The following is a 16,381-nucleotide window of genomic DNA, read 5'->3' on the forward strand; positions in this document are numbered from 1 at the left end:
AAATGTTACCTAAAAATGTTTTAGAAGCTAGCAGAGACTTTTTTGGTCAACCAGCCAATGTTTTGTTGTAAGACCTGTAAATAACTATTCTTTCACATTTTTAAATTATTAGATTTTAATAAATATCTCAACTGGACCAAATTCAGCATTTGTGAATAAAAAAAAAGTATCACAATCGAAAAATTGTGAGGTAGGTACTAATAAAATATCAATACCCGGTAAAATATACAAAATTACAAACGTAAAACAAACTTCTCCCACGCCATACTAAAAGATTTCCAATTCCACCTGTAAGAACGCAATAAACAGTTAATTTAGTAGTATTTTTTGACATCTCATTAAAGATAAAGAATAATATGAAATTCTAGGCATTTACGGGGCTGACGACCGTTATAGGCTGGTTTAAGTGATCACTTTGCAAATAAAACCTCGTAGGCTGGTTTAAAGTGAGGTTTTATTTCTAAAGTGATCACTTTAACCAGCCTATGACGGTCGTCAGACCCGTAAATGCCCAGACTTCCATATTCTTCTTTATCTTTGATGAGATGTCAAAGATTAATTTGAAAAATACTCCTATAATTGGAGATTATCCAGATTTGTGAACAAGTATTTGGGCAAACTCAAAATGTTGTAGTTAATTTTGTGTTTTTTTTTTATACCATTGGGGTGCGGATAAGGGTTTGAAGATGAAAATTATTTTCTAGGGTAGTTTATCCCAATTTTTTTTATATTCTTTTTTTGACAGTTGTAAATAAAATGCTTATGGCAATCTTATTCAACGGGCTGTCAACGTGACATTTTTAGGTTATATTTTAATAAATTACATCGAATGACAGTTGTGTGCAGTTTTATGAGTCGTGGAAAAAGTCATTCATAGGTGATAAAATGAACTGTGGTGTGATCAAAGTGAATTTGATGAAATTGCAATGAACGCTTCGGAAAAGGACATCAACGACGTGTTCGACGACCTGCTACTGAGTGAAGAGAAATCTGTCGAGAAGGGCTATGAAGAGGGAAGAAAGGCTGGTGCTGAAGAAGGGAACGTAGAGGCATATCATTTGGGATATCACCGAGGAGCGGAGATTGGCGCTGAACTAGGTATATGAGTTGTAAATGTTGCCATTATAACCGAAATGCAACTTTAGCCCTTTTTTCGTAGTGATAACTAGGTTTGACTATGTGGTTTTGTTAGAAAAAGGGTTTTAACCCTTACCGGTCCGATGTCGATTCTCATTCCTCGTCGTTTTTTTCATCCTATGTCGAACGTTCTTTGTTTATTTTAAATATGCTCCTTACCTTATGTTTCCTCATTTATTTCTTTTAAATATGCTTCTTATGCCTATTTATTATACCTGTTTATTGTTTTTAAATTTTGCCATGTATTAGTATTAGTTTTGGTTACTTAAAAAAATATTTTTTGTTACTTTATTATTTGTGTTCCAGTCTTGTTAACCTTAATCCCATCTCCCAAAATGAGAAATATAAATTAGTCATTGGGAATATTAAATGTATATTATATTACATAAAACATTAAACCTGAGTGTAAGTCCCTCTCTAAGCACAAGAGCTCAGTCTCTTTTTTGGAGAGGCACAACGAATCTAAAACTATAAGTTTGCCATATGTATGAATGTTTAGAAATTGTATTATGTTTTACTTAAAAATGTAACTATATTAAATGAATAAAAATAAAAATATGACTTATGTGTGTAATATGTTTTGAAATAAATAAAAGTTGTTTGACATTTTTTTATCATTAGTATTATGAAGTTAAAATCTCACATTTTTTTTCACTCGTATATATTACAACAGTATGTGGAGCAGAGGACAAATGCTTTTTTGCCCATTTGAATGAGTAAATGTTAACCTGGAAGGGATACAAAAGTGTCATTTTAGGAGCTGGCTCATCACGCGGCGCCGCACAATCTCCGAACAATTCGCATTCAACAGTTAGTAACTTATTTATTGTAACTGCAGACAGTTGGTAGAATTCCATATTGAATTGTTGGGTAATATATCCAAAATTAAACAAGGTTTATTGGTATTTTAATTAAATTAAACACTTGAATAATCCACTGAATTGAGTTTTATTTTTATTTACGACTAGTTTCGAAAACGATAAAACAATAATTAATAATAAATTTAAATTCAGATAAAACAATAATTAATAATATACTGTTTCAAAATACGTCACCATTATTATCAATGTTTCCTTTTACAAAAAATGTTGTTCCTTAATCCCCCTACCTATATTTATTAACCTATATATACACCTAAATATATTTTTATTCGTTAGTTTTAATTTGTACCAGAAGATGAAAACAATTGTCGTTTTCGAAACTAGTCGTAAATAAAAATAAAACTCAATTCAGTGGATTATTCAAGTATTTAATTTAATTAAAATAATTATGTCATTCCACAAAGTTAATGCCGAATCAATAAATAATATAAAGGTTAATTGGATTGAATTCTACATTTATTTATGTATATGTTAATATGTGACGCATTTCGTCTTATTAAGACATTATCAAACACTCAGTAACTGTCAGTTACACTTGCTCCGTGCACGCATGAACAACTATTAGCAATGCGGAAATTATTATCAATATTTAAGAATATTCAACCTACGAGTACTGTTAGGAATAAATTCCTGATTTATTATATTTATCGACTTTATCTAAATATCTTAATACTTTATAAAAACTATAATTAGTATAATAGGCAGGTTTTCAATTTTTGGGGAGTGTGTCTGAAATATTATTTGCTAATTTTTTATCAACATATAAATAATATTCTTCTCCACTGTGAATTTTCATTGAATGTGAACATTCAATGTGAATTTTCATTGGTGGACAAGAATATAAGTATGTGTTTCTAATATTTATTTTTGGTTTTTTATTTAAAATGGAACCTATTAGTTACGAAGCAGTTAGCTTCGAAACCGGTACACATTTTAATTAAGTATTAATAAAATTGATTTTAAAACAAAGTTACATTTTGATTATAAATTGTTGATGAGTTTAGTTGGTGATTTCCAGGCTACTATCAATAAAAAATATATTAAATATAGATAATAAGCTGTACGGTGTTTGAAAATGATGCGGCATGCATCGAAACGCGTGTCACAATAGATTTTAAGAAATAGTGGTATGTACTAAGTAAAAATTAAATTAAAAATATATATTTTCATCTCAATGTCAGTAAGTAAAAGTTGGTACCAGGACTTCATTGCGTATTGATCAATTAATTTTTATTTTCTTTCTAGGTTATTACTTCGCTGTAATCTGCTGCCATTTATCATCTCACGAAAAGGATTCAAGCATTTATCCCGAAAAAGTTGTGAAACAGTTGACAAAACTGAAGGAAACCATCACGGAATTCCCTAAAATCAACAGTGAAGAATTTGACATACACGCCATTTTTGAACAAATCCGCGGAAACTTCAGACGAATTTGTTCTCTATTAAAAATTGAAAATGAATACGCTTCTACAATAGCCATATCTTTTTAGCAAATTTTGGTGATTGTTTTAAATTTGTATTTACTATTGGGTATTATATTATCCACTGACACCTCGTGATGGAATTGCATTTTTAATATATTATTAGATTAAAACCAATATTTTTAGCTTTTCAACTTTATTTTTATTTGACCAGCGACCGGGTTTCGTTCGCTGGTCAAAATATTGGTTTTAATCTAATAATATATTGGGTATTGTTTGATTTTTTTTTTAATTATAGATACTAAATATTTTTCAAATGGTGAAAAAATCTTCAGGTTTTATCTAAAAAAATCTGTTGCACAGTAAAAAGTTCAATAACTGGCTTGATATTTATTTTTAATACATTGTATTATATTTTTGAACTTTAAAAACATTCTCCTGAAAAATCAAGTTTTTTTTATTTATTACGTTCTTGAAAGGAGTGAGCGATGTATCTTCAGCACAGTAAAAACAAAACTTTTTTTTTTCTATTTTCTACTAGACTTAGTGAATAACCTAATAATAATAAAAATATATCAAAATCTTCTAGTACACAACCATGATACAGGATTTACACACAACGAAGGTTTGATAGTCCCTAGAATTAACAATAAATATGGGAGTCGAACACTGCAATATATCGTTCCGAACATTTTAAATTTGTTGCCGACGGATGTTAGAGGTCAAAATAAAACATGGGACATAGGCAAAATAAAGGAATGGGAAAATGATCAAGAGTTAATTTGATGAAAATTGTAACATGTTTATATTCTTAATTTTTCTCTCTTTTTTGTGTGTATATTAGGTTAAAATGGTTAAAAATAATGAAAAATGTACTCAAAAAGAACTCCACCGACAAGACACACAAGGTGGCTTAGTGGGTCTCTGCAATAAAAAAATGTTTAAAATTGTGATTCAAATAAATGTATACAATTTATGTTAATAAAATAATAAAAAAATTTAAAAAAATAAATGTTATACAAAGGTCCTTTAATTTTTAGGAAATTAATGTACAAAATGAGTGAAATAAAGATGAAATTGATACAAAATAGCATCGATAAAACTGTACGTTATCTCCAGCCATTCCTACCATTGGCGAACTGTCACATGGTGGGGTTTATAACTCAAGATTATTGGAAACGTTTTGTCCCGACTGAAATTGCAGAGGAAACTGAGCAGAATGGAGCGAAATGTACTCTGGACGCTTTTGGCGATACCGTCAGAAATATTCTCATTGAAAATTGTAAAGGCGATACTGACAAAAGCCCTATTAAACAATCCTTATTCACTCGTAAGTATTTATTCTACTATTATTTTTTGACATCTCATTAAAGATGAAGAAGAATATGGAAGTCTGGGCATTTACGGGGCTGACGACCGTCATGGGCTGGTTTAAGTCCTCACTTTACACATGTGTAACATTCACAAATTCTACCCGTTATTGACAACCACATTACTCAAATTCTTGGAAGTTCTATATATATGAACCAATTTTGAAACATTCTTGAATTTATAGAACTTCACTAGAGACATCTATTGGTGAGATGAAAAGAAGCTTTTTATTGAGCAGAAACTGTTTTATTAGTATGTGAGGTCCGAATCCTGGATTATAATCGCACACACGAGAAACGCCAGAAAATATCACTTTCATTTTTATTATTTAAGCTTATAATTTGACCAGATAATTTATTTACAACATTTTGAGTGTGTTCAAATACTTGTTCACAAAATCTAGATTATCTCCAATTATGAGATGTCAAAAAATAATATGAAAATAACTCCTGTAATGTTGTAAATTTATTCTACTCACTGACTAACTAACCATCATGCCACTTCTCCGCAGAGGTAGGCAGAGAGAATAGAACTCCACACCAATCTGTCTGCAAACAATCTTCACCCCTTTCACATTCATGCATCTCCTCATACATACCCGCCGATTATTCCGACTCTTGACATGAGCAATTGAAATACTTGGCCATGCCAAATTTTCCTCATTCTTCCTCTGCTCAAACTCAAACTTTGCTTTTAACCACTTTTATTTTTGGCACTATTTTTCCAACCGGTTTCAACAAATACCTTGACTTCTTCAAGGATGGAGACATACTGTGTATCCATTCCTGAAGAAGACAAGGTATTTGTGGAAACCAGTCGGAATAATAGTACTAAAAATAAAAGTGGTTAGAAACAAAGTTTGTGTTTTATAAATTTTATATTGTATTATTTATTTACATTTTTTTTAAATATTCTCATTTTTTCCTTCTTTTATTCCTAACACCTTCCATATGAATTAAAAAACTTCCGTCTTAAAATAGTAAGAGGGCATAGAAATATAGAAAGATGGGGGTGTTTAATAGATTTTGTTTCTGGAATTGATTCGTCCATGAAGAAACATCTCCAGAAAGCAACTGTTCCAAAGAAATTTCTAAGACAATCAAAAATAATTAATTGTATGCAATTTCAAGCAGAATTAATTTAAAGTAGACCCGTTCTCCGCCTCCTAACATTAGTGAATGGTTAGCACGCTCGGCTACCGTTCTGGAGGTCCCGGGTTCGATTCCCAGGGGGGGAGGTCAAGTAATTATAAGTGATTTTTTCACTCTATATTTATTCAATATTACCCTGGACTGGCACCTGAAGCGAAGGGCTGATCACCTTTCTTTTATGTATTAACGATTAAGATAACACTACGTTTATATGATTCAGTGCCCTATGCACCATTGGGGAGCGGATAAGGGTTTCAATGATTTTTTAAATTAAAATGCACTGCTGACATTTTCTCTCTACCATTATTTTAATCTCATTAATTGAGTCGGCAGTCACTTTGTGGTAAAATCTATCTATTTTTAATTCATGTTTTACTTAGTAAATACCACTATTTTATTGCACACACAATAGCTTTATGTGCAGCGATACTGTTACATTGAGTTTTTATTTGATTGAATTTTGGAAACACTGTTTGTTTTATAATTTTTATCTCTTATCTGCTTGCCCAGAATTTTAGCTCTTTCAATATTCTTAGTTTATTTTTTATATCTTCTTCTTCTTCTTCTTATTATTGTAGGCCTTGCGGCCTGTTTTTAAGAGGGATTAGCCTCCTGCGACGTCGATTCCCAGCTATTGGCCCATCTCTTTGGTGGTCTACCCGGGAGTCGTCTACCATGGGGTTGGCCGTACAATGCGATGTGGGGGAGTCTGTATGGCTCCATTCTCCTCACATGCGCATACCATTGTCTTCTTCGTTGCCTTCCTCACCTAACGACATCTTCGATCTCGCATATTTCCCTGATCTTGGCATTTCTCAATCTATCTCGAAGACTCTTGCCTGTTATGCTTCTCAGAGTCTTCATTTCTGACACTCTAAGCGCGTTTTTTGTGGCAGCGGTGTCTGCTCTACTTTCGATTCCATACGTCATGGTGGGTCGGACACAAGTTTATATGAATTTTTTATATGAATTTTAGAAAAAACGGCAGGTTTTGACAATTTGGTAAACTTTATCCACGAAGCAGACAAACACAGTTTGAAGGCAGACGGAGTGCTGTGTCTCACGGTCGATCAACTGAAACAAAAGTTTGAGGATATGGGAGAGAGCAGTGTGGACTCGTGGCGAATTGACGAGTTCATGTCTAGTAAGAAAAGTCACGAGGTAACGGTTTAAGTACAAAATATGATAATGAAATGTGTTTCTCCCAAATTAGATTATGCAGAAGTTTTATTTAATAAGAATTTGTGTATTTTTTTATAAAAATATTGTATTCATACATGTATTCGAGAAGAACTAAGAGACGCAGTTTATTGACTTGTTTAACCTGTTAACCGGGCGGTCCGCTGTCCAATTACGCAACTTGTAACGGGCGCAAATACTGATTCACTCCGTGTCTTAAATTCATGTCGAGACATGTATGGATGACTTATACCTTTGTTGTTCGAAAAATATACATCCATATAAATAATATAATAAACATATATTTCAAGGACGTATTCATGTCTTACCCGTACCTGATAATGGTTTACGTTTGACGTATTTATGCGTCCCGCCCGGTTAACAGGTTTATAAATGCTTACAATATTGTCCCCACCACATGTAACTCCTTTAAAATAGTATATAAAGGGTGGAAGACCAATATTTTTGTATAATTTATATTTGAAGCACTAACTTTGTGATTTCCCATTTTATAATTAAATGTAACTTCGTTTAAAAATCAAGTGATTTTAAAACAGAGTAACATTTTAATTACAATATTTTTGTACTCAGATTAGATAATATTTCAAACTTAATACTTTGTCCTTTGAGTTTCTGGACTGAGTATTATTTGATCGGTTTGGTGGTGTGTTTTCTTTGTGTTTATACTCAGTGCTGTTAAGAAGCGAAACATTATGCTTCACTCAATTTATTGGCATCGCTTTGATCTTCTCGCCCTGAAAATTTTGTAATTTTCGGTAAATAAATAATTGTTTTCCATTTGCGCGTTTCCGTCTTCCTCATCATCAGTGTTCCAGTACCATTAGCCGCTACAATATGATTTATTTTTTGTAACTGCAGACAGTTGGTAGAATTCCATATTGAATTGTTGGGTAATATATCCAAAATAAAACAAGGTTTGTTGGATTGAATTCTACATTTATTTATGCATATGTTAATACGTGACGCGTTTGTTTTTTTGCAAACTTTATTTTTGCAGAGACCCACCAAGCCACCTTGTGTGTCTTGTCGGTGGAGTTCTTTTTACATATATTTTTTATTATTTTTATCCATTTTAACCTAATGTACAAACAAAAAAGAGAGAAAAAACTAAGAATATAAACTATTTCGCAATTTTCATAGAATTAACTCTTGATCATTTACCCATTCCTTTATTTTGCCTTTGTTCCATATTTTAATTTGACCTCTAACCTCCGTTATGTGTGTATGTATGTGTATGCGTGTGTGTGTGTTATGGAATGACTTATGCTTTATATGTTTTTTATGTAATAAGTATATGACAAGAATTGTAATGTACATAAAAGAAAATAAACCAATAAATGAGAAAAATATTAAAAATACCTTACATTTTTAGGTTGAAGTTTTATCCAGTGTTGTCGCTTTGCTGGCTACAAGTGCCCGGGTTGATTATTCCGTAGAGCTGGGAGGTGGAAGAGGTTTTCTGGCGACTACACTGAATACTCTGTATAAAATGCCAGTTCTAAACATAGATTGTGCCGAAGGAAATCAACAAGGCGCTAATAAAAGGAATAAAAAAATGCAGGTATTGTATATCAAGCTGAATGTCTGTTGCCTTTTGTATGCTGACGATGCTGTGCTTCTTGCCGATAGTAGAGAAGACTTGCAGGAGCTGGTGTCAATGGCGTAAAATGTGTGCAAGGAAAGTGATTTAAATTAATGTGCACCAAATCTAATATATATTTTTTTTTAAGAGATGAATGTATTGTAATCTGGGTGTAAAATAGTAGTCAATGGGATAATTATGGATTTTGGTAGGTTGGGAAATATGTTTTCTAGAGATGGAAATTTGGAGATTTGCTGATGAATGTGCAGCAAATCCAAAGTCATGGTTTTTTAACCTCTCAATGTGTTCCGCTCCAACTGTGGTCCCAATTTGTATTTGACTACGCATTTTTATCGATTGTTGTGCGGTATGATCTATCGATCAGATAATATCGATAATTTCAGGATTATCATCCTGAAATTATCCGGAACATTGGTCTGCATGTTCCCGATAGTTACCTAAGACTGCGTCGACATAGATTGTTTCACATTCCTATACACAGGACCAACCTGCCGATGGTTATGCCTGTAGGAAGAACTACCGCTATGTTGAACAATATCTCATTGGATATTGATCTGTTCCATGTGTCTAAAGGAGTTTTCCGAAGCGGGATTCTTCTACACCTTTAGCAATAGTATTCTTGCTTATTTTCTATTTTTGTTAATATATATACGATTTAAATTTAAGTTTGTAATGTGTATGTTAACTATGAATAAATAAATTTAATTGAAAATAAAATACCAGATAGCGTATGGCTCCGCGCATCTGTTGTAGTGATTATTTTCAGATTATGCCAGGATTTAGACTACCAACGCCATCTATTGATGATACAACTCAATTAAATCATTTATCGGCTATTTACATGTTTTAACGACTGAATAAACCATGTTTTAAAATTCTCATTTCATATAATTTTACTGCTCGAGAGTTTAATATTAATCTTCTTCAAACCCTTATCTGCACCCGATGGTGCATCGGGCACTGCTTCATATAAACACAGTGCTATCTTGATTGTTAACACATGAAGGAATGGTGATCAGTCCTCCGCTTCAGGCACCAGTCCTGGGTAATATTGAATAAATATTATAGTGAAAAATCACTTATATGTATTTGATCCCCTCCTGGGAATCAAACCCGGGACCTCTAGTATGGTAGCCGAGCTTGCTGATCATTACCAGGAAGGCATCCTGCCCAACACCTTGGCCATTCTCCAGCCCATGAGATAAAGAGGAAGGCGTTTTAATTTGTCGGCTTATCTCTTCCCCGCTCCAGACTCGAAGGCCCGAGACCAATTGATGACGTTCTAATCCATTTATTTTTTGTATATCATTATCATCATCATCCTATTATTATTATTGACCCTTTCTTTATAAGCGCCGTTGAGGTAGTATTTTACGAAAATAGCGCTATAAAAATCATCCAAATTATTATTATATTATCACTACGGAGGCGGACTAATAATAATATTTATAATTGAATTAAATTATAGATTAATTGTGTCAGCTCACATATGTTTTTTTTTAGAAAAAATGGCCTGGGCTTATAAAGAAAGCGGAAGAAAGCAAATCTGGAGCAAATACAAATGAAAATCTTGATGACAAAGTTGAATTATCGGAAAACAGTACGCAAAAAATTGCAACAAAGAGTAGTAATGTCGATAAATTGGATCCTTTATCATTGGAGATCGATCTCGACAAAAGGACTGGTGAACTTTACAGACATGTTACAGAATTTGTCACGGTAGAGACAGATTTGATGAAACATGTCAGATGTTCTTATCCCGGCTGTAAACCTGATATAAACCTTTGTCTAACCGGTAAATATGGTTACAATTTTCAATTTTATTCGCAAACTAAAATATTGACCAAAGGAAAAATAAATAAATGGGTAAATGATCAAGACAGGTGCCGTGGGGTAGTTGGGTAGACACTCGACTGCGAAACTGGTGTCGCGGGAACGATTCCCACCAATTGCAAAAAAATTCAAAAAAGATTTATTTTTAATTAGTCTGGGTGTTTACGATGTGTTTTTCGCATTAACCTTCCCCATCCTTTCTATCCTACCTGCAAACACACAAACCTTTTGAAAAAAAAGAGTTAATGCTGTTAAAATTGTAAAGAAATAAAAATTCCTTCTATTTTGTGTGTTTATTATGTTAAAATAGATTTTAAAAATGTACCGTAGAACAGGGCCACTTGAACTTTGATGTGTTTTATGAGCCCAGTACAAAACATTGATTTAAATCTGTATTTGGTCTACAATAATGAACGTATTGTGACAAAAAGTGTCACCTGTCAGGGAAACAATGAATCATGTCGATACGTTCATTATTGTATACCAAATATAGATCTAAATATTTTTTTTGTACTGGGTTCAAGTAACACATCAAAGCTCAAGTAGCCCCATTCTACGGTACATCATGTGTTTTTTTGAGGGTACTCTAAAATTAATTAAGTTTAGGTCAGTGGAGTCGAAAGTATACCAGAGTCAATATATCGATTCAGACCACTCTAAAGATTTATTTTTTAATGTTTTATGTAATTCTTTCAGGTCTTCATACATGCGGTGACTTGGGATCCACAGCATTAAAACTATTTGTGAACAATCCGTCAGTCTCCGTTCTTTGTGCCGTACCTTGTTGCTTTCATCTCTTGACTGAAGAAGCAGTTGGAAATATGGGTCCAGGATTTCCAATATCTAATTATTTGAAAGGTAAGATTAATATAAGACGGACTCCCACAGAGGAAAAAGTCAAACAACTGTACGCTAAAACAATCCTTACATATGCATATAAGAATTACTCATACATAATAAAAGCTTTCTCAATCCAATCGTAGATCGCTGTTGTGAAATCATATGTACTGTGTCAGGAGATGTCCGAAAATTTCAGCAGTATGGTTGTCAATTAACGGTAGAATTGTTAATGTTACATGTCGCTCACTCCTTTCAAGAACGTCATAAATCAAAATTTGTCAATTTTCAGAATGCCCAAAAAATGTACTATATCCCAGCAAAAGAGGCATATTTTTAACGTAATATTTACCCACTGCAGGGCAGAAAGTGTTGTTTTTGCATTTTTAAGAAAAGGTATTGTTTAATTATTTTTTTAAATATTCAAAGTATTTTTTAAATGGAGAAAAAACCTTCAGGTTTTACCTAAAAATATCTGTTGCACAGTAGAAAGTTCAATAAGTGGCTTGATATTTATTTTTAATACATTGTATTATATTTTTAAACTTTAAAAACGTTCTCCTGAATAATCAAGTTTTTTGATTTATGACGTTCTTGAAAGGAGTGGGCGATGTATGTAAAGTGATCAATTACCCAGCCTATGAAGGACCTTAAACCCTGTAAATACTCCATATTCTTCTTCATCTATGTTGAGATGTCAAAAAACATGTAAAAATAACTTCTAAATGGAGAAAACCCAGATTTGTGTACAAGGATTTGGACACATGCAAAATGTATATTTCATATCGTTTCATTCTTTCCTCTCTTTAATTTTTGTTTTGCATTTTGAACCATTGCTTTTTTCACGAAAATTTATACAAAAATAGTTGTACTATCACATCTTGTTTCACATTATCACACATGTATTCAGACACACTAAAACTGTTGTGAATTTATTTTTTGTATATTAAAAGCATTGATGACTTTGTGGTATGGTCATAAAACACTCTCCTTACCATCCATTGTTCACTTTGTGTAATACCACTTTTTAAAAGAAATAAGTAAAGCAATTAATAAAGACGTACCTATAGTAAATATTTCGTCCGCCTCCGTAGTGTAATGGTCAGCACGCTCGGCTACCATTCTGGAGGTCCCGGGTTTGATTCCCCAGGGGGGTAAAACAAATATGAGTGATTTTTTCACTGTCATATTTATTCAATATTACCTTGGACTGGTACCTGAAGCGGAGGGCTGATCACCTTTCCTTCTTGTGTAATTGATCAAGATAACTCTGCGTTTATATGACGCAGTGCCCTATGCAACATTAGGGTGCAGATAATAATAATAATAATAAATCCCTTACCGTACCCCAATGGTGCATAGGGCACTGATTCATATAAACGCAGTGTTATCTCGATCGATTACACATGAAGGAAAGGTGATCAGCCCTCCACTTCAGGTACCAGTCCAGTGTAATATTGAATAAATATTAGAGTGAAAAAATCACTTATATTTATTAAATCCCCCTGGGAATCGAACCCGGGACCTCCAGAACGTTAGGCGAGCATGCTGACCATTACACTACGGAGGCGGACAATGAAGGCGGGGGTGCGGATAAGGGTTTTATTATTATTACATATAATAAATAAACAACTAAATTTAACTTTGAGTCCACTTTTGAAAATATTCATATTGTGATTCATTTGTCGTCGCAAATAAGTGTTTAAAAAAGTGGTATTACACAAAGTAAACAATGGATGATAAGGAGAGTGTTGTGAATTTATTTAAAGTAATTAGTTTGGAGGTTTTTGAAACCTTTGTATTGCCTTTAACATATTTTTTATATGAATATGTTTTTAATGTAATATTTTATTTTTTTAGGTTTCACAATGGGCTGTAACGCCCGCACTTTGGCTTCACAATCTCTGGATAGATTTTTCGACACGGAACAACTGCCACCAAATTCACTTTACTACAGAGCTTTACTCGAGGTAAATACACATTCAAAAGAAAAAAATAATAAAATTTAGTTTTGGTGAAGACAGGTTATATCAAATAATAATAATAAATCCCTTACCGCACCCCAATGGTGCATAGGGCACTGCTTCATATAAACGCAGTGTTATCTCGATCGTTTACACATGAAGGAAAGGTGATCAGCCCTCCACTTCAGGTACCAGTCCAGTGTAATATTGAATAAATATTAGAGTGAAAAAATCACTTATATATTTATTAAACCCCCCTGAGAATCGAACCCGGGACCTCCAGAACGGTAGCCGAGCATGCTGACCATTACACTACGGAGGCGGACATATCGGATTACATCAAAACTATATCAAATTTTATCCGTTAGGGGGCTTGTGCACTACCCGGAATTTTACCGTCCGGCAGTCTGGTTTTTAAAAATGAAAGCGACTACGACAGTTTAGCGTGATGGAATTTACGCGCAACGTGTTCACGCATCAATCAAGAGCACCGATCCGAAGAAAGACGGACAAAAGCGCAAGCCAATCATCGTTTTATCACGCTAACTGAAGTGCCGGATGGGAAAATTCCGTGTAGTGCACAAATGCCCTAAGAGTGCCGAGAATCTATATATCGGATCTGGTATATTTTGCCAGAAGTGCATTCCGTATATTGATGATGACGGCAATGTATTTTACATTTCTAAAGTTCCGATTTATCAATAATATTCACATGTTTTACTAATTTGTAGTAGAAAATAGAAATACATTTTTTGTGATTTTTGGTTTTCGCCCTTACAATACCGGATTCGTCCAAAAATAATGTTTAACCGGATCCACGCGGCTCGCATAAGCGTATGTGTTTTAACAAGACATGCCCCATACGCGGCTGACATAAGCGTTTGTGTTTTCACTTTGCTCCAAGTTTCGAACCTCAGTTCAACTTGGAGGGATTTTTTCATGGTGTGGAACTTTGGATAAAATAATACGTCAATCCTCGGCCTTATGACATCTGTTGAAATATCTGACTAATAATTTGTAACATCACAAGGATAAATAAAACAACAGATCCCTGATTTTTCTTGCGGTCGGTAATTAGTCCGCACCATAATCATGCCCTATATCTGTCTCACTCTCGACGCTACGCATCGCCAGTGGGTAAGAGTGACACACGATGCGTGCTTTAATTTATTTATGTTACGATCTAATTTGTTTATATTACGATATATTTCAAGAATAATGTGACACACGTGTATTATAGAGTACCAAAAAGGCACAATGAATCCCATTGAACGTTTTTGTTTAGGAAAATAAATCGTTTCATAACTAAATACATGATAAAAGTAATCATTTGAAAAACGGCGAAATATAGCCGCGCACGAGCGTCTCTTAGGAACAAAGTTAACACGTTTAAAAGGTTAAACTGACTGTTATGCTCAAAGTAGTGATAGTGACGATGAAATTAGACTAGTGAGAACTCCAAGGATGAGTAATTTCACACCACCTTGATACATTCCTGTGAAATGAAAATTTGCTGTTTTTTTTTTCAAATTGCATTTATTTTTAAATAAACATAGATATGTTTGTTGCAAAATGGTATTTTATTTGAGTGGTTTAATATTTTTTCCACCAATACCAGAAAGAAATACTAAAATTGATCGATTTTTGAGAAAAATATTCTTGATTTTAATGCAATTTTAGTTTTGTTTTTTCTCAAATTTAATTTAATTTTAAATAAACATAGGTATAATTATTTTGGAAATTATGTGTCCGCCTCCGTAGTGTAATGGTCAGCACGCTCGGCTACCGTTCTGGAGGTCCCGGGTTCGATTCCCAAGGGGAGTAAAATAAATATAAGTGATTTTTTCACTCTAATATTTATTCAATATTACCTTGGACTGGTACCTGAAGCGGAGGGCTGATCACCTTTCCTTCATGTGTAAACGATCAAGATAACACTGCGTTAATATGACACAGTGCCCTATGCACCATTGGGGTGCGGATAAGGGTTTTATTATTATTAATATGTTTCCTACCAATACTAGAAAGGAATACTAAAATCAGTCACTTTTTGAGAAAATATTGTTAATTTCAATACACCTAATAAAATGGAAGTTTAAAAAAAACGTCTTCTGCAATTTCAGCATATAAAATCTCAAAAGTAAAGTGGTTTAACACACTTTTTATTTATTTTTCAGGTGCTTTTAAAAAGACTTGAAATAGATACACCCGCTACGGTAAAATTGAAAGGATTTTCACACAAATGCTCTGATTTTTCTCAATATTTCAACATTGCTGCAAAAAAGTTGAAACTTGAATCAGATAAGATGAGCTTCACTGAAGGATGTCTCGTTGCTTTTGAAGAGGAACACCGGAAACACAAGGACGAGCTCTATATATTTTATTTGCTGAAGATGTGTCTAGCTCCTGTTGTAGAAAAGATTGTTTTGTTGGATAAATTGATGTTTCTATGGGAAAATGGATTCCATGGTGAGTTAGGGGAAGGCTGTATTGTGAAGTTATTTGATCCTGTTATATCTCCCCGATGTCATGCTTTGATTGGATACAGGAAACAATTTATTAAATAGATTATTTTATACTTTATTAATAAAATAACATAATATATCATTTGTGGTACATGTAAATCATTTCTTCTTCTTCTCCATCTTATTCCTCATTGCTGAGGGTTGTTACCCATGCAGAAGCAATGACTCTTCTCCAGTTATCCCTTGACTGCGCTGCACGTAGCGCTCCAACCACTGAGGTGCCTGATGCTGCCTTAACTTGATCGGTCCATCGTGTGGGGATCTTCCTCTCCCTCTCTTTCCCTCCAGCCTACCGATCACAACTAGTCGTTCCAGGCTATCCTTGTTACCACGCGCAACGTGTCCAAAGAACTGGAGAATCCGTTGGGTACAGATATTGCATATTTATGAATCATTTTATTCCATATTTATTAATTCTGAAATATTAATTTTTTGACATCTCAACATAGATGAAGAAG

General features: G+C 33.5%; 1 protein-coding gene across 1 annotated transcript; it reads left to right on the forward strand.

The window, feature by feature from the left end:
* Nucleotides 1-798: 798 nt before the first annotated feature.
* LOC148306152 (putative methyltransferase-like protein 25) lies at nt 799-16,022 on the forward strand. The gene is made up of 10 exons (XM_088265526.1): nt 799-1,098; nt 3,264-3,507; nt 3,654-3,665; nt 4,480-4,769; nt 6,938-7,122; nt 8,534-8,722; nt 10,268-10,559; nt 11,294-11,455; nt 13,295-13,404; nt 15,576-16,022. Exons 1-10 carry the CDS (start codon nt 927-929, stop codon nt 15,963-15,965), a joined length of 2,046 nt encoding a protein of 681 aa, XP_088121652.1. The 5' UTR covers nt 799-926; the 3' UTR covers nt 15,966-16,022.
* The last annotated feature ends 359 nt before the right edge of the window (nt 16,023-16,381 follow it).

Source organism: Brachycentrus maculatus, unplaced genomic scaffold, assembly GCF_059751285.1.
Source record: "Brachycentrus maculatus isolate JH-2025_06_01 unplaced genomic scaffold, ASM5975128v1 h1tg000248l, whole genome shotgun sequence".
Lineage (NCBI taxonomy): Eukaryota > Metazoa > Arthropoda > Insecta > Trichoptera > Brachycentridae > Brachycentrus > Brachycentrus maculatus.